The sequence below is a fragment of the Phyllobates terribilis genome, unplaced genomic scaffold (assembly GCF_046119375.1).
Source record: "Phyllobates terribilis strain yellow unplaced genomic scaffold, ASM4611937v1 Scaffold_7__3_contigs__length_470593459, whole genome shotgun sequence".
Classification (NCBI taxonomy): Eukaryota; Metazoa; Chordata; class Amphibia; order Anura; family Dendrobatidae; genus Phyllobates; species Phyllobates terribilis.
The window spans coordinates 428,594,600-428,620,531 of record NW_027362767.1 but is presented as its reverse complement, the minus strand read 5'-3'; the positions used below and the strand labels follow the sequence as shown (position 1 = coordinate 428,620,531).

Below are 25,932 nucleotides of genomic sequence, written 5' to 3'. Positions count from 1 at the left end.
TTATTCATATTTCTCTTTATTTCTCTTTAGGGTGAAATTGGAGTTCCCGGGTCAAGAGGAGAAGATGGACCTGAGGGTTCAAAGGGAAGATCTGGCCCTCCCGGTGACCCCGGACCTCTTGGATTGATTGGTGAGAAGGTGAGATGTGGTTGTGTCTGGTGTGTGTTAGTTATTAGTTAGCGATTAATACTTGGACTGCCATTAAACATGTGTTGTTTGGTTTCTTCCAGGGTAAACTTGGTGTCCCAGGCCTGCCCGGATATCCTGGACGACAGGGGACGAAGGTGAAGAGGGTCACACAGAACATATCGGGCGCACAGAGTCCGGGAACACGGCAATGGCTCATCATCTGTTTTATCTTCTATCGTTACAGGGATCGCTCGGCTTTCCAGGATTCGCAGGGGCCAATGGAGAGAAGGGAGCGCGGGTATGGGACGAGACCTGTTAATATAATTATTCTCACCCCATACGGGATGGGGGGCTGATATATAACCTATGCAGCACAATCGGGGTTTTCATTGTACCCCCATGTTCTGTGTATGTACAGGATGATTTTTCACCTTTCTGACCATCCTTTGCCGATATCAATCACTTCTGGAAGAAATCACACAGCACAGAAATGGTCGAGTTGTGTGGATCCATATATTCAGAATGAACAAAAACTAGCAAATTGCAACATAAAGCGGACAGTGTAAACTGCCTTTACTGGAAATTCTTGGCAGCTTCGTTTTAGGTTCTTCAGATTTTATGATCATTTGATTTTTACTTTTAAACATTGGAGACCAATTACATTATTTTTAGATTACCTTATAGTGGTTGGATCTCAGTTTTTCTGTATTTCCTGCATAGACATTGAGTTTACTGTATGAATGTATACAGTAAGATCCTCAGCTCCCTCTAGTGGTGACAGCAGGCAGTCAGAATGTTATGTCCATGCAAACAATCTGGAGTCCGATAGCAATAACTAAGCTCCGATGCTATATGTTACAAAATGAAATCAGAAAATATATTAAAATTGCAAAACTTCACCTGAAAGTATATTTGAGTGATAATACAGAACTGCTGTCAGGTTTTATTACTACTTTGTTATATTAGGTTTCTTTTTTATTGCTCATTGTACAAGTAAAATTCTACTTTTCTTTTTTCAGGGTCTTTCTGGAAAATCTGGACCTAGGGGAGAGAGAGGACCCTCAGTAAGTGATTTCCTGAATAATTTTGTCTCAGTTTTTCTAACTTTTTTTGTCTCAGCAAATACGTAGCAGCTGTTTAGTTCTTCTAGCAGCCGATCCTGACGCTATCATCATCCTGATCTTTCCTCCATCTCTTTCTATATATTAGGATATTATAAGCAATGTCTGATCCTGATTAAGCCGTAATATGGTCAGACTGTGACAGGGGGACTGCAGTCTATTAATGAAATGCATTGTACATTTTCTATATTTAATAATAATCTGTTTTTTTTTCAGGGTCCAAGAGGTCAAAGAGGCCCCCGAGGAGCCACCGGGAAATCAGGACCAAAGGTTGTAAAATATAACTAATTTTTCGTCTCTTTTATTGTGATTTTTCAGCCTTTAGAGTAGATGTATATTTTATTATATTGAGCGGATACAATAGACTTGTTATAGTGACTTGTGATATTGTATGGATTCATCAGCTTAGTTTGCAATCATGGAACAGAAAATGATGATAAACTGACAAGGTAAAGAGCCAAGAGCCTAAGATAAAGCAAAGAGCCTAAATATTTAGACACCAGTATTGTGCAGTTAGGGCTTTTCTGAGCGCATCCATTTTGGATGGTGTAGATGGTCCTGACGTTTTGGTAATGCGAAAAATGTGCAGATGAGAACCCATTAAGGTGGAGGCCTAAATCCTGTACATGTCGGATTATTACAGCTCTCCCCAAACTAAAGTCACCGCATAATAATCAGTCCGTAGTGATAGTTGTATATCAGTAATCTCCATCTCGGGAACATTACCATATATACGTGCCTGATCAGCCATAAGACTTTATAGGTTTTCGTTGTATATTCACTTTCCTTTCTTCCCTCCGTTAGGGAACATCTGGAGGAGACGGTCCTTCTGGCCCACTGGGAGAGAGAGTAAGTCCAGATCTCACATCAATATAATCTTCACAATCAATGTTATAAGCCGGTCTCATAGTTCCCGTCAGTGGCCGTTTCTTGTGCACCTCGTCTCCATCCATCCTACACTTCATGTTTCTTAACTTCTCTTTACTACCAGCTGAATCTTACTCTTCCTTCACAACACCGTCTTAGTTTTTTCATTAGTTCATTCTAAAATCATTCATTTTTCATGTGACTTATTTCACGTTTTTTAGATTTTACCACTTTCTTCTTTCTGAGTTTCCTCTAAGTGGGCTTCTTATTTTTACAGGGTCTTCCTGGACCACAAGGATCTAATGGCTTCCCTGGGCCTAAAGGACCTCCTGTGAGTAAACCTTTCAATTCTTACTACCAGCTTGGCACCACAATCGATGAGCTATAAATGAGATACATTGTTAATGTGATTGTATAATAAGGTGCCCGTACATTTTGTATAATGCTATGGGGACACGGTGACTGTGGTTGTGACATGAAGATCATGGTGTCAAATTGTGAGATTCCATCTAAATATTCATAAACATTGATAAAAATCCAAACTGTTTAGATTTTTGGCCAAAGCTTGTGATCATGTTTCCAGTCTTCAATCAAGACAAATAAGACAGGGATAGAATATGAATAGTTTACCCTAAATCTGCAGTGTCTGCACCGCCTTATCTGGACACAACCAATCCATAGGGTGTGAGTGGCAGGTTTTCTCTGGTATCTATGTAATCCCAGCTGCACAGGAGTCTGGTTGTGTTGTCTGGACCTCCCACATCCCGCCTCTGATCCACTGCAAGGGCGGTCCAGACTACACAACCAGACTACAATGTGGCTACAACCAGGAGAAGAAGCAGACCTCCCCCATCCTGCCTCTGATCCACTGTGATGAGCGGTCCAGACTACACAACCAGACTACAATGTGGCTACAACCAGAAGAAGCGGACCTCCCCCATCCCGCCTCTGATACACTTCTAGGGCGGTCCAGACTACACAACCAGACTACAATGTGGCTACAACGAAGAGAAGAAGCGGACCTCCCCCATCCCACCTCTGATCCTCTGCAAGGGCAGTCTAGACTACACAACCAGACTACAATGTGGCTACCACCAGGAGAAGAAGCGGACCTCCCCATCTGCCTCTGATCCACTGTGATGGGCAGTCCAAACTACACAACCAGACTACAATGTGACTACGAGGAGAAGAAGCGGACCTCCCCATCTGCCTCTGTTCCACTGTGAGGGGCGGTCCAGACTACACAACCAGACTACAATGTGGCTACAACCAGGAGAAGAAGCGGACCTCCCCCATCCCACCTCTGATCCACTGTGATGGGCAGTCCAGACTACACAACCAGACTACAATGTGGCTACAACCAGGAGAAGAAGCGGACCTCCCCCATCCCACCTCTGATCCACTGTGATGGGCAGTCCAGAGTACACAACAAGACTACAATGTGACTACGAGGAGAAGAAGCGGACCTCCCCATCTGCCTCTGTTCCACTGTGAGGGGCGGTCCAGACTACACAACCAGACTACAATGTGGATACAACATGGAGAAGTAGCGGACCTCCCCCATCCTGCCTCTGATACACTTCTAGGGTGGTCCAGACTACACAACCAGACTACAATGTGGCTACAACGAGGAGAAGAAGCGGACCTCCCCCATCCCGCCTCTGATCCACTGCAAGGGCGGTCCAAACTACACAACCAGACTACAATGTGGCTAGAACCAGGAGAAGTAGCGGACCTCCCCCATCCCGCCTCTGATCCACTGCAAGGGCAGTCCAGACTACACAACCAGACTACAATGTGGCTACAACCAGGAGAAGAAGCGGACATTCCCATCTGCCTCTGATCCACTGCAAGGGCAGTCCAGACTACACAACCAGACTACAATGTGACTACAACGAGGAGAAGTGGACCTCCCCATCTGCCTCTGATCTACTGTGATGGGCGGTCCAGACTACACAACCAGACTACAATGTGGCTACAACCAGCAGAAGAAGCTGCAAAGCTTACATAGCGCCAGCATATTTCACAGCGCTTAACAAAGATTATGATATTGATACAGGTTCCCTTCCATGAGGATTTCTGTATCCAGAACTATCCTGCACAGTTGGAAAAAAACAAAATCTGACTGATCTTTTCTATCAGAATCTACTACAACATGGGTCAAAGCCGATCCACCAGATGTCTCTCTGAATCAAAATCCATGAGACCAGTGTGAATGAGCCCTTAATAATAAAAATACTGTTCTGTGACCGCACTGACTGTAATGATGGAGGTACTACTAGTAAACCTATGGCGTTATTAATGATCACCGATGTCACTATTAGTAACACTCTGGAGACATTGATCGCTGGAGGACATGGCCTCTATGAAGAGGACAATACACTTATTTCTCCATCTTCTTGTTCTTCTCTAGGGTCCCCCAGGAAAGGATGGGATCCCAGGACATCCCGGGCAGAGGGGCGAAGTGGTGAGTACTGAGATTTCCTGGTGATGAGCGGATAGAAGATTCTGACATTATCAGATAACTGTCACTAAGCCACCATATCATATAATGCTCATCTTTTATGTCTTTGTAGGGTTTCCAAGGGAAAATGGGAACTACTGGACCTCCTGGTGTTGTGGGACCACAGGTACGGTACATGCGGGACATCTCTTATCAGGTCATGGATTTGGGACTTGTCATCTCTAGTCAAACAGACCTTTCTCTAAATGTTTGTCTGTATGCAGGGTGTTCAAGGTGAATCTGGCCAAATGGGAGAGAGAGGACACCCGGGTCCCCCAGGACCTCCAGGAGAGCAGGGCTTGTCCGGTGCATCTGGTAAAGAAGGAACTAAGGTGAGCAAATATGACTTTTATTTTCACTTTCAAGCCCAAATATTTCCACAAGACAATAAATGATTTGTCCTCATGCACCTTAAGGGGTGAGTCCTTTCTTATAAACTGTGTGTCACTAGGATTTTCCATTACGTTATGATCGCTGTGAGCCCTAAGACCAATCCAAAGAATGAAGGCTCTGGGAATCGTCCGTGTATAGTACATACAGCAATCAGCCATAACTCCACGTGTCTGATATATGCCCCCTGAGCGGCCGGCTCTAATCTATTCAGATACAGATTGATCTCTATTAACTTTAAACTAAATCCAACATCTTCAGCATTTTCCTCTGGATACCAGAGTCACAATGTATGTACACCACCCACCAAGACTCAGAAGGTGTGCTGTGATACCTGGCACCAAGCCGATCCTGTAAGTGGCTCAGTGCGGCATGTATATTCCAGCACATCCCAAAGATGCTTGTTAGGGCTCACTCACATGAGAGAATAACTCCGAGGCGTGCAATCCCATAACAAAAGGGATTGCACTCCAGCCAATGTTAGTCAATGAGGCCGTGCAGATCGGCATTTTTTTCTCAGCTGTATTCGATGTTAGAAAAACCCGCAGCATGCTGCAATTTCACTCCGAAATCTGATGGGTGAGAGGAAAAGATCGGACGCCATACCGACCATCAAAGCGGCATCCGATTTTTAAGGCTACATTACAGTTCTGTAACAGGAAACTATAAATGCTCCTGTAAAAGATTAATAGCTGCTGAGTTACAAAACGGATTGTACATGGATGACAAGTGAGGAAGAACTGTACCACTTTTCTGGATGAAAATCAGACCAATTTTTTTTATAAACTCGTGTGACCCCAATTTTAGATTGAGATTTGCAGCACATTGAACTCTGTCATGTTCCTGAAACAGTATTTGCTGGAAGAGGCTCAGCCATTAGGGAATAATGCTTAAGATTTTTTGTATACCGGAAACACCCCACAAGACCCAGCGTGTATACAGAGAACACCCCAAAAGACCTGCCATATACTGGGAACACCCCACAAGACCCACAGTATATACAGGGAACACCCCAAAAGTTCATCTGTATACCAGAAACACCCTACAATACCTGCTGTATACTGGAAACACTCTACAAGACCTGCCGTATACCGAGAACACCCCAAAAGACCTGCTGTATACTAGGAACACCCCACAGGACCCGCTGTATACTGGGAACACCCCACAAGACCCACCGTATATCGGGAACACCCCACATGTCCGCAGTATACCGGGAACACCCCAAAAGACATGTCATATACTGGGAACACCCCACAAGACGTGCCATATACCGGGAACACCCCACAAGGCCCGCAGCATACAAGGGGAACACCCCACAAGGCCCGCAGTATACAAGAGAAACACCCCACAAGACCTGCTGTATACCGGGAACACCACACTGGACCTGCCGTATACTGGGAACACCCCACAAGACCCGCCGTATACTGGGAACACCCCACAAAGCCCGCAGTATACAAGGGGAACATCCCACATGACCTGTCGCATATCGGTAACACCCCACAAGACCCACTGTATACCGGGAACACTCCACAAGACCTGCCGTATACTCTGATTTGGAGATACTGTGATCCAGTCGTCTACCAATGACACATCGGCCCTTGTCAGACTCGCTCACATACTTACTGTTGCCTTTTTTTCCTCCTTCCAACACATGAACTTGAAGAACTGACTATTCAATTACTGATAATTTATCCCCCTGACAGGAACCTGTGTAACCAGATAATCCAGTCATTCGCAGTTAGCAGTAGTAATGTTATTGCTGATCATTGTTTTATTCTCTCTTACCCCGTTATTTTATTATTTCTTATGCTTCCGCTCGTTCTCTCTTTCGCAGGGAGATCCTGGCGGTGTTGGTGTCCCTGGAAAGGACGGCCCCGCGGGTCTGAGAGGATTTCCTGGAGAGAGAGGCCTGCCCGGCACACCGGTGAGTCTCCGACGCGCACTTAGTAATAATATAGTAGCTGCATCGATGTCACAGCAATAGGATATTAGGGGAGATTTCCTACGTTCATCCTTCTTCCCTGGTCCACGCGGCATCTTCAGGTTGTGTTCTAGCTTTCTTCCCTTGGTTTTATCGGCCTATAACGATCAGGAGAAATAAATAGAATTTTCATTAGTGGATCCATCCAAGTAGAAGCTGAAGTAAAGCAAATGAACCCCGCACAACATCATGGCTACCGGCACATGAGATACAAACGCTATGATTTGAAAATGTATAAACAGCATTACTACATAAAGACCACGTCGAGGACAATCACACAGGTCACTTTATTGGCCAGCGGTAACATACTGGAGGACGAGCCGAGGCAATACATAGCGCTCTACATGTGGCTGCCATTTTTAATAAATTTACTGGAATCGGACAACTCCGCTTCTTCTCTAGAAACCTCAGGACATAGAAAAAGACTTAACTCTCTTTTTCAGTCTTTTAATGATGTTGAAGGGCGGCTGCCGGGTCTCTGAACTCTGAAAGACCATTTTCTATTAAAAAAAAAGTTACTCCTGTTAATCCCTAATATTCTTAAATAATGTAAATTACAAAATATATTAAAACTGACTTAACAGAACTTATAATGTATCAAAAAAAGTAAAAAGAATACAAGATAAATGAGAAATTAGAAGACGCATAGTAATGAGGCGGATGACCGACATGTTTGATACATTTTCTATTTCCATCCACACAATACACATTGAATACTTAGAGGTAACAATAAATATCTTTAGAATCTGAAGACTGCAGTTTAATTTTGATCAGAAACTTTGCATTGATATCAGAATATACAGAAATGTGTGCTCCTTATACTTCACTGACACGTCTGCGGACGCACTTTATGTTCAGTGTATGGCAACGCTCCGGACCCCAACTGCCTTTCTCTCGCTCGGGACCCCCGACCGCCTTTCTCTTGCTCCGGACCCCCGACCGCCTTTCTCTCACTGATAGTTTAGTAATCTGAATTCATAATCAGATGTAAGGGGAGGGATCATCCTGAACCAATGAGGAGGCAGGGGAGTGTCTCAGACTACCCTTGACCCTCTGTAGGTGCTGGAGCTAAACTGTTGTCACAGATCACAAGATTTTCCAGATTTTGTTATTGTCTTTTATGTTTTTTTGTGTTCAGTTGTCAGATAAAATCACTAAATCTTTCCTTTTTCTTTATCTCTTAGGGTGGTCCCGGTCTGAAGGGTAATGAAGGTCCAGCCGGTCCCGCTGGTCCGGCAGTAAGTTTTCGTCCTCTTTATTACACTTACCTTCCATAGTAGAGAGCATACAGTATATATTCCGATTATATGGATATAGGTTACACATCCCAAACTAATATTTCCATTACTGAGAGATATACTAATTACTGTTACATTATACAATCAGAATTATCACACCAGGATACACTGCAGTGTTATGTCACTTGCAATATTTAGGGCATTTTTCTTTTTTTGTTTCTCGTAATAAAATAAATATTTTCCTGTTTATTTGAGCCACTAACTACTGATATTATGCATAGGGATCTCCTGGAGAGAGAGGAGGACCAGGCCAGGGTGGACCAATTGGGCCTCCAGGAAGACCGGGCCCTCAAGGACCTGCAGGCGCTGCCGGAGAAAAGGGTGTTCCCGTATGTATAAACCTGGGTGGGCATGACGTCCATATACATGTCTACATGTGCATATACCTGTCTAAACGTCCATGTACCTGTCTACATATCCATATGCCTGTCTACATGTCCATACGCCTGTGTATGCATTCATACGCCTGTCTACACCTTCATATACCTGTCTACGCTCCATACGCCTGTGTATGCATTCATATGCCTGTCTACACCTTCATATACCTGTCTACACTCCATACGCCTGTCTACATGTCCATATGCCTGTGTATGCATTCATATGCCTGTCTACACTCCATATGCCTGTCTACACATCCATACTCCTGTGTATGCATTCATACGCCTGTCTACACTCTATATGCCTGTTTACATGTCCATACGCCTGTGTACACGCCCATACGCCTGTCTACACGTCCATACGCCTGTGTTTGCATTCATACACCTGTCTACACATTCATATGCCTGTCTACATGTTCATATACCTGTCTACACGCCCATACGCCTGTCTACACATTCATACGCCTTTCTACACATCCATATACCTGTCTACACATCCATATACCTGTTTACACGTCCATACACCTGTCTACACATCCATATGCCTGTCTACATGTTCATATACCTGTCTACACGTCTATACGCCTGTCTACACATCCATATACCTGTCTACACATCCATATACCTGTCTACACATCCATATACCTGTCTACACATCCATACACCTGTCTACGCATCCATACGCCTGTCTACACGTCCATACGTCTGTCTACACATCCATACGCCTGTCTACACATCCATACGCCTGTCTACACGTCCATACGCCTGTCTACACGTCAATACGCCTGTCTACACGTACATACACCTGTGTACACATCCATACGCCTGTCTACAGGTCCATATGTCTGTCTATACGTACATACGCCTGTCTACACGTCCATATGCCTGTCTGCACACTTAGTACATAAACTATTTATCTGTTGTGGTATTTAAACACTTTACACCACAGGAATGACTGAATATTGTGTCCGTTGCTCAGTGTTTTTGCTGTTTGCATTCTGATATCTATATTATAATTAGTGTTATACAGTATATTCTCCATTTATTCTAGGGAGAGAAAGGTCCCATTGGCCCCGCAGGTAGAGATGGGGTGCAGGGACCCGTGGGCCTTCCTGGGGCGGCCGGACCTCCTGGAATCTCAGGGGAGGATGGAGATAAGGTAAACTTCAATGTTTGCTTCCTTTATGGATGTTAAAAGAAAACTCCAGAGAAAACCGGAGTCTCCTTTTGTAGTTACTTATGTCACTGTATTTAGACGTCATTCTATAAGCCTTGAGGTGTGGAAGATATATCTAATATTACCTATACATTTATCATTTTACAGGGTGAGGTTGGCGAGCATGGAGCGAAAGGAGCCAAGGGAAACAAGGGAGAACATGTAAGTATCTGGAAGGCATGAAGACCACAGAAATCACAGCAGCTCATCTTTACCAGTTTCACTATTGTTTCTCTACGTTCCTAATCCAAGTGGTCCCAAGACTGTGACTGTATTCTCTACTACACCTATTATGTCCTAGAAACATGGCCAGTACATACTGGGGTACACATGCGAAAATGTTCAGTGGTTGCCAACCTGGCATCTTGTGGATATCTTCCATGTGGCCCCTGACTGCATAAAAGGGCAGCAGATCCCGATCACCAGGGGTCACGTCAAGGGCAAGAAAATATCACTTATCACATATTCTGTCAATTATTAGCTGCAAACTGCTAAAAATGACTTTATGACAAAATACACGAAAAGGGAACACAGACTATAGAAATGTTAAAAGCCTGTGCATACATACAGTTACACACTACACAACTTTTGGGGATGGAGTAGGTTCCACAGTGCCCCCATAACAAAGCAGAAAACAAAGGAGCTCTGCTATTCTTTATAGGTGGGCAACATCATGAATCCTAGGAATCAGCACCAGAAAAGATACCTGAGGACCACATTACTGGCTTAACCTACTACTGTATATAGACAACCCAACCACATTTCTAGGGCACCAAGAATCTAGACATGATCTGTCCAAACCAGAGAGTCGATTCAACTACAAACAACTTATCTGACATATAAAAATATAGAATTCCAGAATTCCTGAGACGTAGAATGGACCCTACAGATTACATATCTGTAACACCAGGTCTGATCCTGAGCTCCGGGCACTGACACCAGAAAAGTTTATAAAAGTTTTAAGTTGTTTTAAAAAAGTATTTTATTCCTTGTGTGATATTCAGCATTATTCCCAGATAAAAAACATAACTTGGACTATTCCTGTATAACTGACCGGTCATATAAATTGACTCACCAATACACTTGTATATTTTTTATTGGCTGCCATGTTAAAGTAAATGAGAGTTTTACAGAAGTATGAGATAATATTTTCTGTGAGGGCGCGTTCACATGGGTCAGATATGCGGCAAAATAATTCTGCAGTAAATCCTCTAAAATCTGCAGCAGCAAATCCACAACAAATTGTGCAGATTTTGCTGTGGATTTATCTTTGTGGATCCAAAAAGCTGATTAACTAAAGAAGCAGAGAACTCACCTTACAATTTACCCCCACTCCAGCTCCCACACCTTCCCGGTCCTTCACCGATCTCTGTAGACATGTGACCGATTCAGCCAGTGACACGTCATCGTTGGTGGCCGGTGACACATCATCGCTGGTGGCCGGTGACACATCATCGCTGGTGACCGGTGACACGTCATCGCTGGTGGCCGGTGACACGTCATCGCTGGTGGCCAGTAACATGGACTGGCCGGGGGCTGAGTAAAGTATCCGTATAGCAGCAGCAGTAAATTGGTAAAGTCAGAGAGGAAACTCTTAAGGGAACCTGGAGCTGCCCAAAAATTTTGCAACTTTTGGCATTTTTACTCCAGTCCTGCGGAGGCAGCGCAGGTGCAAAATACTAATGAAACAACCACTCACACCTCGACCATTTATGGAGGGACAGTTGCTTAGTATTACAAATGCAGACTGATAAAACTTGTATAAGGCGCCAGTCACACTGATACGTGTGGTGCGCAGTGTCTGGCTGACACCCTATTGCCCATACTATTAGATCTGTTGCACTGTGCCGCCCTATGTAAGTGAACCCCACAGAGAATGACACTCCAATTCCCCACAACAACAAAACTACAGGCCCTGGCTGCACCCTGCTGAGATGAAAAAAACGCATGAGGCCAAAATACGCAAGCGCCCCACCCGCATCAAGGGTCCTCATTGTCTTCCTTGTCCTTACACTGAAATTAAAATGTGGAAAATCTTCAAAATTATCTGCTCTCTTTCTGGATCTAAAATTGTTGTCCTGTGGATTTAAAGGGGTTTTCCAGTTTTCCAGGCGCAGTTCAGTGTAAAAACATCATAACTCTTTACTTACCCTCCTTGAGTCCAACATTGAGTCTCTGCTGCTGCCCCAGTTTCTGTTGTTTGTCTGCAGCGCTGATGTCACATTGACATCACTGCAGCCAATCACTGAACTCAGTGGCTCATTCCATCCACATCATCAGAACCACTAATCAGAGACTGGCTGCAGCGCTGTCACCGTGATGTCAGGGCTGCAGACAAACAACAGAGATCGGGAAGCAACGCTTGACCTAGTGAGGGGAAGTGAAGCGCAGTGTTTTTTTTTTACATAAACCTACGGCTGGGGACAATAGTTACTAAAACCCCTTTAAATATTCACACTGCTGGTCACTTCCTATGCAAAGAAAAATGTTTTCAGCCTGTGGTTGGGATTTTTTATATACCCGGTCCTATAAAGCATTGTGGATTTAACCTGTATGAATTCACATGTAAAATCTCCAATATTTCCATCCGGCCTCCCTCCCATAATATTCACACAAGACACGTAACCCCTGACCTACAGATATAGGCGATATAGGCGAACAGCAGCTCCAGAATATGTCACAGTTTTCAGTTAATTTGTAAATATTTCTATTTTTTTCTTTGTCTGATAATTAATGAACAATGAGGCCGCGGAGTCTGACGTCCCCCAATATTTCCTCCACGTAATGAGGCATCGTCTTATAATATTACATTTCTGGATGTTCGTGCAATAAACCCAACAGTTTAATATCTTTTATCTGGCATTACAGAATAGCCTGAACCTGTTAGTCACATAATGCCATAGATGAGTCACAGTAATGTTATTATTAACAAGTCCTGTTTATTTTCTTTTAAAAAGAAGTATTGATAAATAATTTTCCTTCTTTTTAGGGTCCTCCTGGTCCCCCCGGTCCTATCGGTCCTTTAGGACAACCAGGGACTCCTGTAAGTATCACGTAATATAATATATAGAAACCGGCAAATTCTTTTTCTCAATCTAAAAAAGTAGGAAACATTTCTAATGTTATCTCAACTCTACCAATGTATTTTAGTTCTTCTGTAGATCCTGGTTCCCCTCAATGGGTTTTCATTTCTAGAATGTCAGGTAGCATTGTCATTAAACCAGAGGAAAATCTATAGACAGGGGATGAAAAAATACAACCTAGAGCTCCATATTTAACGAGAGGATAATGACAGCCATGTTTGACCCTTGAGGACAGTTTATCAGTCTTCAGGAGGATCTGTCACCGCTTCTTTCCCTATAATATAGCAGAAAGAGTCAGTCAGGACTGAGCCGTAAAATCAGTCCTTGTGCCAGTGTGAATGATGCTCTATGAAACCTGTTACTATCTTATACCTGGGACTTCTTCAGGCACAATTTACACCGGCAGAATGAAAGCTGTTGTCTCTCCTTTCTCCACTATGAATTAATTAACTCATAGGGAGGAATGATTGAGCTCGTTCCCATAAGATATAAAAACAAGTGAGGGATTTCCTATAAAATATGTCCACATCAGGGAGCGATCGAGGACGATGACATTAGTACTTGGCGTTGCTCCGTCTATCACAGATCTGCTCTTCGACTTCTCGTCTTATCTAGTCAGAACAGTATTAGAAACAGATCATCAAAAATGAAAGTGTACGATGACGAACCATAATAAAACCTCATCAAATTCATCTGATTTAGATGAACATTTCTTTAGAGAAATTAAATAATCTCCATGATAATAAAAAGTTACTGAAGTCTTGATCTACATGATAATGTACCTCTGTATGTAAAGCCGGAGCTCCAAAACCGGAGCGGGTCCTGCCGTTATTGACCAATATTTCTCTCTGCCCAGGGTGCGGATGGAGAGCCCGGCCCTCGTGGACAGCAAGGAATTTTTGGAGCAAAAGGAGATGAAGGCACCCGAGGATTCCCCGGATCTCCAGGACCCATAGGTTTACAGGTGAGATGTATGGAGGAGCTATAGTAAGGATCAGTCTCGTCTCTTTGGTTACACAAAGTCAGAGCGTTGGTAAATCGTCCAGAGCGTCTGCATTTGTAGGGATAACTTGTAAACGCTAAAGCCGATCGGGGTTAGTAGGTGACCGCGAGATCCAGCGATCCTGGCCGGCTTCAGAGCAGCGCTTACAAGATCAATAGAAAACAGTCTGTAAGCGCTGCACACGTTCTGCCGTCCAGCAGCGGTGGTCGGTCTCCAAAGCAATGAGCTGTAAACAGAAGAAAAGTGTTAATATCTCAAGAATGTGTGAACATTTTAGTAAGTAATAAATTGCAAAATGGCTTATATTTACAAGATCTATACAACAATCCTCATTTATGAAGATGGGGAATATCCCTTTAACATTCTCAATATATCTACTGAGAAATAGCAGCAATGTATCTCATCACATCATCATCTACTGTTCATTTTATATGATTTATATTGTATTAGTGGATATAAGAAGAATTTCTACATTAAACAGAAGATTGTCCATATACTAGAAAATCAGATATTAGCAAATTTTGGAAATTGTGTTTTTTACATTAACATTTTTGAAAGAGTGAAAATGGGAAGTTTAGACATTTCGGTTTTCACCTTAGAATAATGGTCTTAGAATATAATGGAAAGCAATAAACGTCCTGGGGTCCTGGAGTCAAATCCCACCAAGGACAACATCTGCACGGAGTTTGTATGTTCTCCCCGTGTTTGCGTGGGTTTCCTTCAGGTTCTCCAAAGACTGATAGGTAATGTAGATTGTGAGCGCCAATGGGGACAGCAATAATAATAATGCATGTAAAGCGCTATGGAATAGGATAGCGCTATATGAGCAATGCATAATAATAATATACGGTCCCTTTAATAATGCGTTGCACCTAATACAGAGCGATATGGCAACTAGATGTCCTGGGGACCTGTATGATTTCTTGGTGGCTCATGAGTGTCTTTAATCCACGGGCGGATTACTATGAGTGTATGGAGCTATGGTTATGGCTGGATGAGGCCAGAGTTCAGGTAGACCATGGCTCCTGGGCGGCAGAATCAGTGAAGGGTCTCGGTAGATAATGGATCTGTTTCAATTCATCAATGATTGCTTTATAAAGATTTATCCTTAGTTTGGCTGAATCAGTGACAAGTCTCCGGGGGTCATGTTCTCGGTTTGGCGGCTGCACAGACGGGTATATGAATAATCCAAGTACTGGAGATTGGGCACACCAGATACTTCAAATAATAACCTAGAATGGACAAGAACTGGATTATTTTATTTGCAGTGTTAGCACTGAATGGACGGACACAGAACAAGCTCCGCTCCGCTGCTCGCGTCCATCCGGATTATAATCTGTACATTGGATTATATCATGTGAATCCACCTGTTCCTCTTTATGTTACAGGGGCTGCCCGGCCCGTCTGGTGAGAAGGGAGAAACAGGGGACGTGGGCCCTATGGTGAGTGCGATTGTGTATTGTATGGCGTCATGTACTTGTGTCTCTGATGTACAGTATATTCTTTATATAAATGTTCTCTGTTGTTTCATAGGGCCCCCCAGGACCCCCCGGACCTCGCGGACCTGCAGGACCTAACGGAGCTGATGTGAGTTATTACACATAGAGGCCTATATGTCCGGATTAATGTCACTTGGGCTGAATCATGTGGATCAGAACTTTTCATTAGCCTCATATTACTGATAGGAGACATCACAATATAGGACGGACTGTGCATACTCTGTCCATATTCTGGTCCTGCAGGTCGCCCTACACCGCCATCCAATTGTGTCACTATGTTGTTATGCACAAATCAGGAGACAATAAGCCTCAATATTAAAGGGGGAGTCATGAAATTAAATCTTATTTCCTATCAGTCGAGCTTTGACACTTACACACCAGCAAATAAATATGGCCGCCCCAGCATCTCAGTTAAAACATTATAAAAAAAAAAATTACACCCTTTAATTGTATACATTTATAAATAAACTTTTTAACATAAAGTTCATAAAGGCGCATGCATGGCTTATAAGTCTCCTCACTCTGACATGCCAGGCCTGGCTTATCACTTTCCACAAGGAGCAACGTTACCTCTTAGGCCCGAAACATTTAAACAAAAATTGTGACACATTCCGTTTTAATGATTTTGTTCTCTTTGCAGGGACCTCAAGGTCCTCCTGGTGGAATTGGAAACTTGGGACCCCCAGGAGAGAAGGTGAGTCTCTTTTATTCTTAGAAACATAGTAAAAAAAACACTAGAGAAAAAAAACATCCCTATGTCCTAAGTTAAATTGGAAATGACCCAAATGAGTTTTGTTGAAAGAACTTTCTTATCTCTCCAAAATTTAGGGAGAACCTGGTGAGACCGGCGTCCCTGGTGTCCAAGGCGAATCTGGACCTAAGGTGAGTGATCAGGATTTCAATGTAATGGGGAGTATAGGAAATATCTTGCCACAACAATGATGGGAACATGGAATCTGACCTCGCTCTAATGGAATATTGTGCGTTAATCCTGGTGTCTTTATTCTTTACTTGTCAGGGACCTCGTGGAGACAGAGGTGAAAAGGGAGAGTCTGGGCAACCAGGTGACCCCGGACCCCCAGGAGGAAAGGGACCTACTGGTGATGATGGACCTAAGGGAAACCCGGTGAGAAAGTAGTTACATATTCATTTATGACAATTATAAAATAGTTATGTAAAGACATATTGTAAGAAACCATAAGCAAATGATTACTGGGCTGCATGAATATTGCTGTGTCTTGGTAAAGCAAATGATATACACTGAGGACATTGATGTCACATTGCTAGTATATGCCACCGCTGTGTGATCAGTGGTTGGGACCTCAACCCATCCACTGAATGTAGGAGCTAGATAAGGAGCAGTGGCCTCTGTAGCTTTGCTCCTACCCTTGCCTCCCCCTTTTCTCCTACCCTTGCCTCCTCCTTTTCTCCTACCCTTGCCTCCCCCTTTGCTCCTACCCTTGCCTCCCCCACTTCCTCTGGACCATGTGGTATTGTGTCAGTGAAAAGCCCAGTTATCATTACTGTGGTTCAGGGTTTACTTATCTGTCGGTGCAGGAAAAGCTGTGAAATTAATTAAAGCTGCTGTCCTGTCAGGAGTTCAGAACTGAAATGTCAGTACCCGTAGGTGATGTTTTCCAGCTATTCATCATCTCCATATTCTGATGTTTGTCTCTTTTACCTGACCTCCATTAGCACAGAGCTGGGATTTGTGACTAGAGCACAGTTACAGTGTCTACAGGGAGTCTGTAGTAGTCTGAGACACGCCTCCTAGACACGCCTCCTGTCTCACCATTGGTTGCGGTTGCTGCTCTCTCCCTCCCCTGCAGTTCTGCTTTCACAGATTGGCTGCTGAGCAAGAATCTAAGTCTATTACAGGCTGCACAGGAAATCAGTGCGTGAAGATCTTCTCCCATAATAACACGGCCAGAATTATTATAAAGTAAATAAACCGCCAGTGAGAAAAAGTCACTTTTCAGGAAATAACTCACATTGTCTGAGGCTGATGAGCTTTAGTTAGGGGGGATTCTGTAGGATTGTTGTAAAGGCAGGAGCCCCTTCATTCTGAGGATCAGTGGGGGTCCAGCAGACTGTCCTCCACTGATCGCATGGTGGTGGCTTATCCTAGCAATGGCTCATTACTTTCTATAGTGGGACAATCTTTTTTTAGTAGATAAAATTGGCTATTTTCTATTGTCCCAGAGATGAACTAGTGAATGATAATATGTTCTGCAGTCATATATCAGGTGACAAATTATTATTTCTCTTTTTCTTGGCTAATAAAGCATCCTTCTCTGTTTTAGGGTCCTGTTGGATTCCCTGGAGATCCCGGCCCCCCTGGAGAGATGGGACCCAGAGTAAGTGCCCACCATGGAGGACGGCATAACTACCATAAATAATGAATGTATATTAATGTAACTATCAGAAAGAGACAACCACAGCTGTAGTATAGTATTGGGGTGGTCTTCTGAGGTGGCCTCACCCTGGAGGCATCCAACTCAGGTACTCGTGTGCATACTGAACAGACATACAGGGAAAAAGGTAATAGTCGAACTTCCTGACAAACTAGAGGTTCTTCAAGATAAAAATATATATATTTGTAATTTTTTTTACATATGTTACTTGGCTTTTTGGATACATTCTTTAATTAAATTTTATAATATACATTAAATATCTACATTCAGGGTTCTGCATATTGAGGGTGCAGATGTAATTTCTGCCACATAGTAGGTGGGGGCTCTGTAACTAGTTTTGCATTAGGACCCATAAGTTTCACATTACACACTGGTCACTGCAGTGTCACTTCCTTAGGGTTGTCCAATCGTAGGACAAAAGTCTGCAGTCTCTCTATATGACTATGACTGCAGATGGCCGGATCATGGCAGCATGTGAGCATGCGATGTCACTATTAGGGCTCTTTCACACGTCAGTGTCTCCGGTACGTGTGGTGTCCATTTCCACACATACTGGAGACACTGACACACGCAGACCCATTCAAATCTAGGTCTGTGCACATGTCAGTGTGTTTCCATGGACCATGTGTCCGTGTGCTCGACACGCTGACATGTCTGTTTTTTTGCGGATGCATGGACAGCAAAAGTGTCTCACGCTGAACACACACAGATGGCATCCATGTGTCATCTGTGTAACATGTATCGGCACCTGGGAATCTGTGTACAGTTAGTGCTGTTCCCAAGCGCCGGGTGCTGAACACTGCCCGCATCATGGTTCCCTGCCGGCGCTGCAATCAGCACCAGCAAGGACCATGATGAGGGTGGTAGTAGTAGTCTGCTCCCGGTGTCTCCACCTGTAAAAATAAAATAAAATAATAAAATCCTTATACTCACCTGTCCGGAGATGTCCGTGCTGTAATCCATGCGACTTCTGAAGCCGAGAAGCCAGAGAGAATGAGCTGCTCCGGAGCTGCGTTCAGTTAGTGACAGGACACAGTTCTTGAGCTGCAGCTCCGGAGCGGCTCATTCTCTCCGGCTCCTCTGTGTCAGCGGTCACATGGATTACAGCAGGGACATCTCCGGACAGGTGAGTATAAGGATTTTATTATTTTATTCTTATTTTCACAAGTGGGGACACTGCGGGAGTAGACTATCACTACCCTCATCATTGTCCCTGCTGGTGCTGATCACAGCGCCGGCAGGGAACCATGATGACGGCAGTGTTCAGCACCGGCGCTTGCAAACAACGCAAACTGTAGCGCTAATATCCGTCCGTGTGATCCTGATGCGACACACGTGCCTGACACGGATGCAACACGTAAAACACACACGGGACACGGATATCTCCGGTACCATTTTTTCCGGTACCGGAAATATACGGACGTTTGAAACCGGCCTTATATGGAATTCCTGGTGCAAGTGGGCGGACACGGGCCCACCTGTCTGTGATTTCCATACTTGTAATCACGTTCCGTCTAGTGGTATCTGGTCTCTCTCATTTCACCCCTTTAGTGCCCCTTCACTCACTGCCATCTGGTACTTTGCAGTTATTAGGCGCACACGGCTTCTTCTTCCATCCAGTACCTTCCCTACGTTCGGTGATTTGTGACATTTTTACTAATTGGTTTCTATCAATGATCATTTTCTCACAGGGACAAGATGGCGCAAAGGGCGAACGAGGAGAGGATGGTGAACAAGGAGAGGCAGTAAGTGGCTATTATCACAGTTATGAAAAAATGCAAAAGCGCAATAGGGTTTTATCCAATTAATAATTGTTACAGAAGTATTAAAAACTGCTCATCTAGTAGGGTTTTGTGGGACACAACACTTATAAAGCCTGGACTCTAGATGCTGCAGCTTCCTATGGATATGTCAGAGATAGATGCTGGCTGAGGAAGGAGTCGGTGGACTCTGAAACACGTAGATAATAAACCTACATTTTTATCCATACTAATGGTTTGTCGTGACTCCAGAGAGCGCAGAAACAACTTCCTTTCCCAGCATCTATCTCCGCTATTACCACAGTTACCTTTAATATCGGGTGATATTTGCCCCTAGGAGTGATACTATTGTTAAATGTATAAGGATGTGTTGTAGGTCTCATTTTTATTAGGAGTTAAAATACAAAAATAACATAAGAAAATGATAACTGAATGAATGTCCTATATCAGAAGCTGGAGAACCTGGGGCTTCAGAAATGAAACGGAAAATGTTTTAAGTAGAGTGACATTAAAAAGTAGATAATAACTGTAGAGAAGAGACTTGTTTTGTTTAATCCCGGCCTCCTGAACCCAACAAAATGTTTGTTCCCCTCCTGACCTACAGTTAGCGAAGCCCCTAAAAATGTGACTTTTATCTTAGATGCTTATTCCCATCTGAGTCATCAACTAGGACAACGGTCACCGCCTAAAACTGACTGCAGAAAACTCTACTTAATGTTGTCCTGTAACCAAATCTTCTAGTGGTTTTACGGCTCAGCAAAATTATATGATGTCTTATCCAGGATGGTTGTCACATATCAGTATTGATCTTAACTAACGACTGATAGGACGGACAGTCCTGACTTGACCTTAGATGGCGCTCGCCCTGGTCACTCATTTCCCTACATATCTCAGCAAATAGCGGCTGTTTGCTCAAAAGAAAGTAATATTTTAAGGAAGTGGCAGCTATTACTTTCCAACACAATATATTATATCATTAGAGAATACATTTTCATTACTGCTGGTACGGCCTGATCTGTCCCATCAACTACAAGTTCTCATCATCAGTGATGAAACATGAACGAGAGTCCATTCTCGACCTTCTCATACTGTGTTCTACTTTGTCAGGGATCTCCTGGTCCTACTGGAGAGAACGGACCCCCAGGAGCATTGGGGAAACGAGTAAGTAAAAAATTAATTACAATGTACGTAATTTTCCATTGCATTTTGTTGTGATTCTGACCCATCAGATTTCCATCACCTTCACAATATGACATGATAGTATAGATGAGAACAGTCAGTTCTACTTTATTATATACTCATTATTTCTTGCCTTTCTCTATCTCCTCTTCTCTCGCAGGGTCCGGCGGGTCCATCTGGTCATGAAGGTCGTCAGGGAGAGAAGGGAGCAAAGGTGAATGTGCTGGATCTTACTCCAGGATCCGACATATTGATTCCTTATTCATCACTCTGATATCAGCCGTAGCATTACCGTTCCTCTTACACCTTGTTTCTTCTGGTCTCAGGGAGAGGCCGGGTCTGTAGGTCCTCCTGGTAAGACAGGAGCTGTGGGACCTCAGGGAACGCAAGGAAAGCAAGGACCAGACGGTCTCAGAGGTATCCCGGGAGCCGCGGTGAGTGATCTGCTCAAAAATACGGAACTGTCAGAAAATGGAGATTTCAACAGCTCAAGCTCTACGACACCATATACATGCTTCCATTAAGACCATACAGTAATATCTAGGCCGTAATCTGCAGCCTCTTCACTGCGCTGATCTGGAGACATCTGGTTGTTTAGGGCACAGACGTCTCACTTACTTATCCAATCATTTATCCACTAAAATGTGCAAGATCGATATTGGAAATTATACTAATATTAGGAAATTACATCAGACGACATTCTGAGGCAGATTAGTGTAAACTCTGCCTCATTTAGGTCCGGTTCATGGGACAGTGGAGTGAAAATGGGGCCTGGTGGGATTGTCTGCATGTTATATATGATCTCTACCATACTGACAGCTTCACACACAACTTTATTTGAGTTACTTCCTAAAATGTGTAGAGACCGATTGAATAATCGTTGAGCTAGCTAGACAGTGGGCGACTGGATTTGGTTGGTTGTCTAGCAATGGTCTGACCTCCCGCAGTGGCCACTGCCGCTTGCTCCTGTTTGGAGATCAGTTTTGGTCCTTTTCTGTCTTTTAGAAGACCTGGTAACACATATTGCTAATGTGTCACGTGGACTTCTGCTCTACTTTTTTCTGTATGTGAGATGGTTTATAGAAGGTTTAAAAATAGTGTTCCTCATAGGTCACATTGTTCCTTTCTGCAATTTTGCTGCAAAAAAACTTAAGGGAAATCTGTCATCAGGATTTCATACCCCAATCTATTCATATCTGCATGTAGCTCTTTCACAGACAATTCCAGCAATATCTTTACATGGCTGGTCAGTTACTCTATTACTGATATATCAGCATTTGATTTGATGTGCGAATGAGGCTGAAGGACTATAGTAGATCTGAAGCCTCTGTCACTCCAGCTCTATTCCCCGCCACGCGCCGCCTCCTCCTGCTGCATGACTGACGGCTCCTTTGCCTGTAGTCACACAGCACAGAGACTCTCAGTCAAGCATCTGGTCCAGTAGAAGAAGCAACAGAAAAGGCAGCACGGTGGCTCAGTGGTTAGTGTGACAGCTCAATTCTCGAAAGAGCCCTTTTAGTTTTTGAGTTTACCCTGGGTGATGGGGGACTCGGTGTCGGGTCCTGTAATGAAGAGATGGGATGTAGACGTGGCCCGGACCCGACCCGAGCTCAGGGCCGTCACATGAAAAGGAAGATGTTGTGGGCTCGTCCGGGTTGAGTGGCTTATTTTAATGACTACGCCACCTGTGGTGCCTGGTGAAAGTCCACCAGCGCCGCTACAGTCCGCCGAGGCCTGGTGTCGTGGCGGCCAAAGTTCTCACTGCTCCCCACAGGTGGAGCAAGGCCTCAGGGCAGGCAGACAGGATGGAGGGGGGGGGGGGAGTAGTAGTGCGGGGAGTGCGGGCACTGCGTTGCATGGTATGGCTCATAATGAACAGTCCGGAGGCCATAGGGGTGAACTTCCAAGGCTTTACTCACTTAGAGATGACAGCGGGAAGGCGACTCCCTGCTCCCCGCGGAGTCCTGCGGCCACCAGGAACGGGGGTCCGACTACATCCGAGAAAGTCCAGTGTTCGGTAGCTACCCTACACCAGAGTGTTCCTGCACTACAGACTTCACCCTTTCCCGTCTGTGCTTGTGTAGATAGGCCGGGTCTCCCTCTGAGCTCCTCTCAGGACTAGGGCACGGGTGGCAATTCCTCTCCATCCAGTGCCCGGTGGGATCCTCAGGGCCTAACCGGGCATTCCCGTCCAGGACATGGAGTACAAGGTCGGGTGTCGGGGGCCGGTACCCCTCTTGCAGCCGGAATCCCTCTGAATAGATCAGGTAGGCGAGGACAGGTGGCGTACTCCACTCCGTCTGCATCCTCCCCGGGACCCATTTGCTGGGGAGCCACACTCTAAAGCTCCCGGGCCTTCTTGATCCTGGTTCTTAGCGGGGTTGATACATTCCTTGTCTGCAACCTACCTCTCGTCCCATAGATCGGGGTACGAGGGCTGTGTCCCATGCCGGTGCAGGCCCACACAGGATCTGCGCTCCCGGAGGGAGGTCACATTACACACAGTAGTTGACAGCAACCAAGACCGCTTGACAGACAAAACTGCCAGAGAGCAGCAAAAGACTACCAAAAGACCAAGATCAAAGATGGCTTTCTATTAAATATGAAATTTAAAGTGTAACTAACTTGTAAGTCCTCCACCCTCACCCACTAACTGGTTCCTATCACTTTGTGTTCCCCAGTCTCCCTGTAACCAGGGGAGCAGAACCTAGTGCATACCAGCTCCCTCTGGTGGAGAAGTGTGGTGTTGGATGCAAAAGGTTAGGTCACAACTATCACACTGTTCTTAGCTCAGAGGAGGAACACTACACTCCATTAAAGAAGTGCAGCATCCCTGTGGCGGTCGAACCCTCAGGGGCGCCACAGTTAGCGCTGCAGTCTTGCAGCGCTGGAGTCCTGGGTTCAAATCCCACTGAGTGCGACATCTGCAAGGAGTTTGTATGTTCTCACCGTGTTTGCGTGGGTTTCCTTTGGGTTCTCCGGTTTCCTCCCACACTCCAAAGACTTGTTGGTGGGGAATGTAGATAGTGAGCCCCAATGGGGACAGTGCTGATAATGTCTGTAAAGCGCTGCGGAATATGATAGCGCTATATAAAGATGATTATTATTATTATTATTATTAAAAGGCGCGCCGGCGGCCTCTGCATTATAGTGTAGCTCAAAAAACCAAGCAATGTGAACTGAGGTCTAAGATGGTAGACATGCAAGAAATAGGAGCATGTTCACACTAGCAAAAAGAAGCAAAACCTACAAAAGACAAAAATATATCTCATACCCTACCATCATTATATATAAATGTAAAGCAAAGTTGCATAATAAATATAGGGTACTTAGTGAACTATTTTTGATCAAAAAAAGTATACAAGCCGTCCCACCAGCGGCAAGGTGACCCTAAATTGGGACGGTACCTATACTGCCTATATTAAAAACCTTACTGTATATCAAAGTTGAAGTAATGCATATAAAAGGGTAGACAAATAGGACCGGGTCCCAACTCCAGACCACCTAGGCCCGTGGTAAGCTACATATATACTAATCAGCTCAACAAAGGGGATGCCACACCCTTAAATTGCACAGAATGCAAACAAGACAAAAAACCAAGCAATGTGAACTGAGGTCTAAGATGGTAGACATGCAAGAAATAGGAGCATGTTCACACTAGCAAAAAGAAGCAAAACCTACAAAAGACAAAAATATATCTCATACCCTACCATCATTATATATAAATGTAAAGCAAAGTTGCATAATAAATATAGGGTACTTAGTGTAGCTCGTATATTGTAAACTAAAGAATAAGAGATGTACATCTCATGTAATACAGATGTATTGGTGAATGTGCGCATGCCTGTAGTGGGAGTGCATACATGCCTGCACAGGGTGGATGTGTGATCACACATGTGTCCATGTCTGTAGTAAGGGAACGTATGGATGTAATGACTGCATGTGTGTGTACTTGTAAGAGTATATGCATTTATTCTCCATTCTCTGCCTTTGGACCTTCCAACACAAATATGTCAGTGTCGCCCACAGCAGATAATCAGTTTTTACTTTTATCCATGAAATAAATTTGATTTGATTTGCTGCCATGTTTGGTCCCCACTTTTTGTCGGAGAAGTCTCCCAGTCTTACAGTCATGGATACATTATGTGTGCAGTTACTGATCCGTCATGTACTTTGTTTGGGGTCTAATCTCTTTTTTTTGTCTGTAGGGTGAACAAGGTCGCCCTGGAGCAACAGGACAAGCGGGACCCCCCGGACCTGTGGTAGGTGACACATCCGCAGGTTGTAGGTAAAGTCTGTACTAGTGGAGCATGTACTGACTGGTCTGTCCTGCAGGGTCCTCCCGGATTACCTGGGCTCAAGGGAGATAACGGCGCTAAAGGCGAGAAGGTGAGAACGTCGGCTTGATTGCATCTCACTGTAGATATCACAATATTCACACATCTAATAAGTGTATGTGACGACCGCAGCCGAACAGTACAGTAATGGTCACACACCGCGTATCACATCATACAGAAGAGGACAATGAACCCTGATCTGACATATCTAACTGGTTTGGTCCCTTTTATATATTCTTATAACTGGAGCTTTAGAGAAGTGAAATCTGAGCCATCATCTCAGAAAACCTCGTGTGGCCCATAAACCAATGAAAAAATAAAGTAAAGTCCTCTCCGACTGCAGATCATCGCTCTTTTATCACTTTTTCTTGACGCACAGTTTGAGTTTGGTCGTTCCCATACCGGCCATATTGTAAATGCACAGATAAACAATGTCATATACAATATGTCATATACAATATTACACCCATTGTGAAATCCATCCTCCTTGGCTTGAGAATGTCATTCAGATAATTTCCCAACATCAGATAAACCCCCTTCAATTAAAAGCATTTTCCGGGCCAAAAACTTGGAATTACTAAACATTCCATTATTTTTACCTGTTTAATTATGTTCATCTACCAACATATACTCCTTATAGAACATCTATTATGCATTCCACCATTACTGTCTCTTGTGTTAGTGACATCTACCACCACCATTACTGTAAATCGCCTATAACTATGACTGAACCACCTTACAATTCAGTCTTTGACACGTGTCCACATAAGTGATG

General features: G+C 44.1%; 1 protein-coding gene across 1 annotated transcript in view; it reads left to right on the top strand.

Annotated features, from left to right (window-relative positions):
• COL11A2 (collagen type XI alpha 2 chain) overlaps positions 1–25,932 on the top strand; it is a 157,227-nt gene that overhangs the window by 126,708 nt on the left and 4,587 nt on the right. Inside the window, exons 29-57 of the mRNA XM_073641947.1 lie at positions 31–138; positions 231–284; positions 374–427; positions 1,149–1,193; positions 1,467–1,520; positions 2,055–2,099; positions 2,395–2,448; positions 4,531–4,584; positions 4,694–4,747; positions 4,845–4,952; positions 6,845–6,934; positions 8,176–8,229; positions 8,511–8,618; positions 9,718–9,825; positions 9,991–10,044; positions 12,872–12,925; positions 13,822–13,929; positions 15,357–15,410; positions 15,502–15,555; positions 16,108–16,161; positions 16,296–16,349; positions 16,486–16,593; positions 17,771–17,824; positions 19,573–19,626; positions 20,749–20,802; positions 20,981–21,034; positions 21,147–21,254; positions 25,029–25,082; positions 25,156–25,209. Coding sequence (XP_073498048.1) covers positions 31–138; positions 231–284; positions 374–427; positions 1,149–1,193; positions 1,467–1,520; positions 2,055–2,099; positions 2,395–2,448; positions 4,531–4,584; positions 4,694–4,747; positions 4,845–4,952; positions 6,845–6,934; positions 8,176–8,229; positions 8,511–8,618; positions 9,718–9,825; positions 9,991–10,044; positions 12,872–12,925; positions 13,822–13,929; positions 15,357–15,410; positions 15,502–15,555; positions 16,108–16,161; positions 16,296–16,349; positions 16,486–16,593; positions 17,771–17,824; positions 19,573–19,626; positions 20,749–20,802; positions 20,981–21,034; positions 21,147–21,254; positions 25,029–25,082; positions 25,156–25,209 — 1,962 coding nt within the window. The remainder of the gene's footprint in view (positions 1–30; positions 139–230; positions 285–373; positions 428–1,148; positions 1,194–1,466; positions 1,521–2,054; positions 2,100–2,394; positions 2,449–4,530; positions 4,585–4,693; positions 4,748–4,844; positions 4,953–6,844; positions 6,935–8,175; positions 8,230–8,510; positions 8,619–9,717; positions 9,826–9,990; positions 10,045–12,871; positions 12,926–13,821; positions 13,930–15,356; positions 15,411–15,501; positions 15,556–16,107; positions 16,162–16,295; positions 16,350–16,485; positions 16,594–17,770; positions 17,825–19,572; positions 19,627–20,748; positions 20,803–20,980; positions 21,035–21,146; positions 21,255–25,028; positions 25,083–25,155; positions 25,210–25,932) is intronic.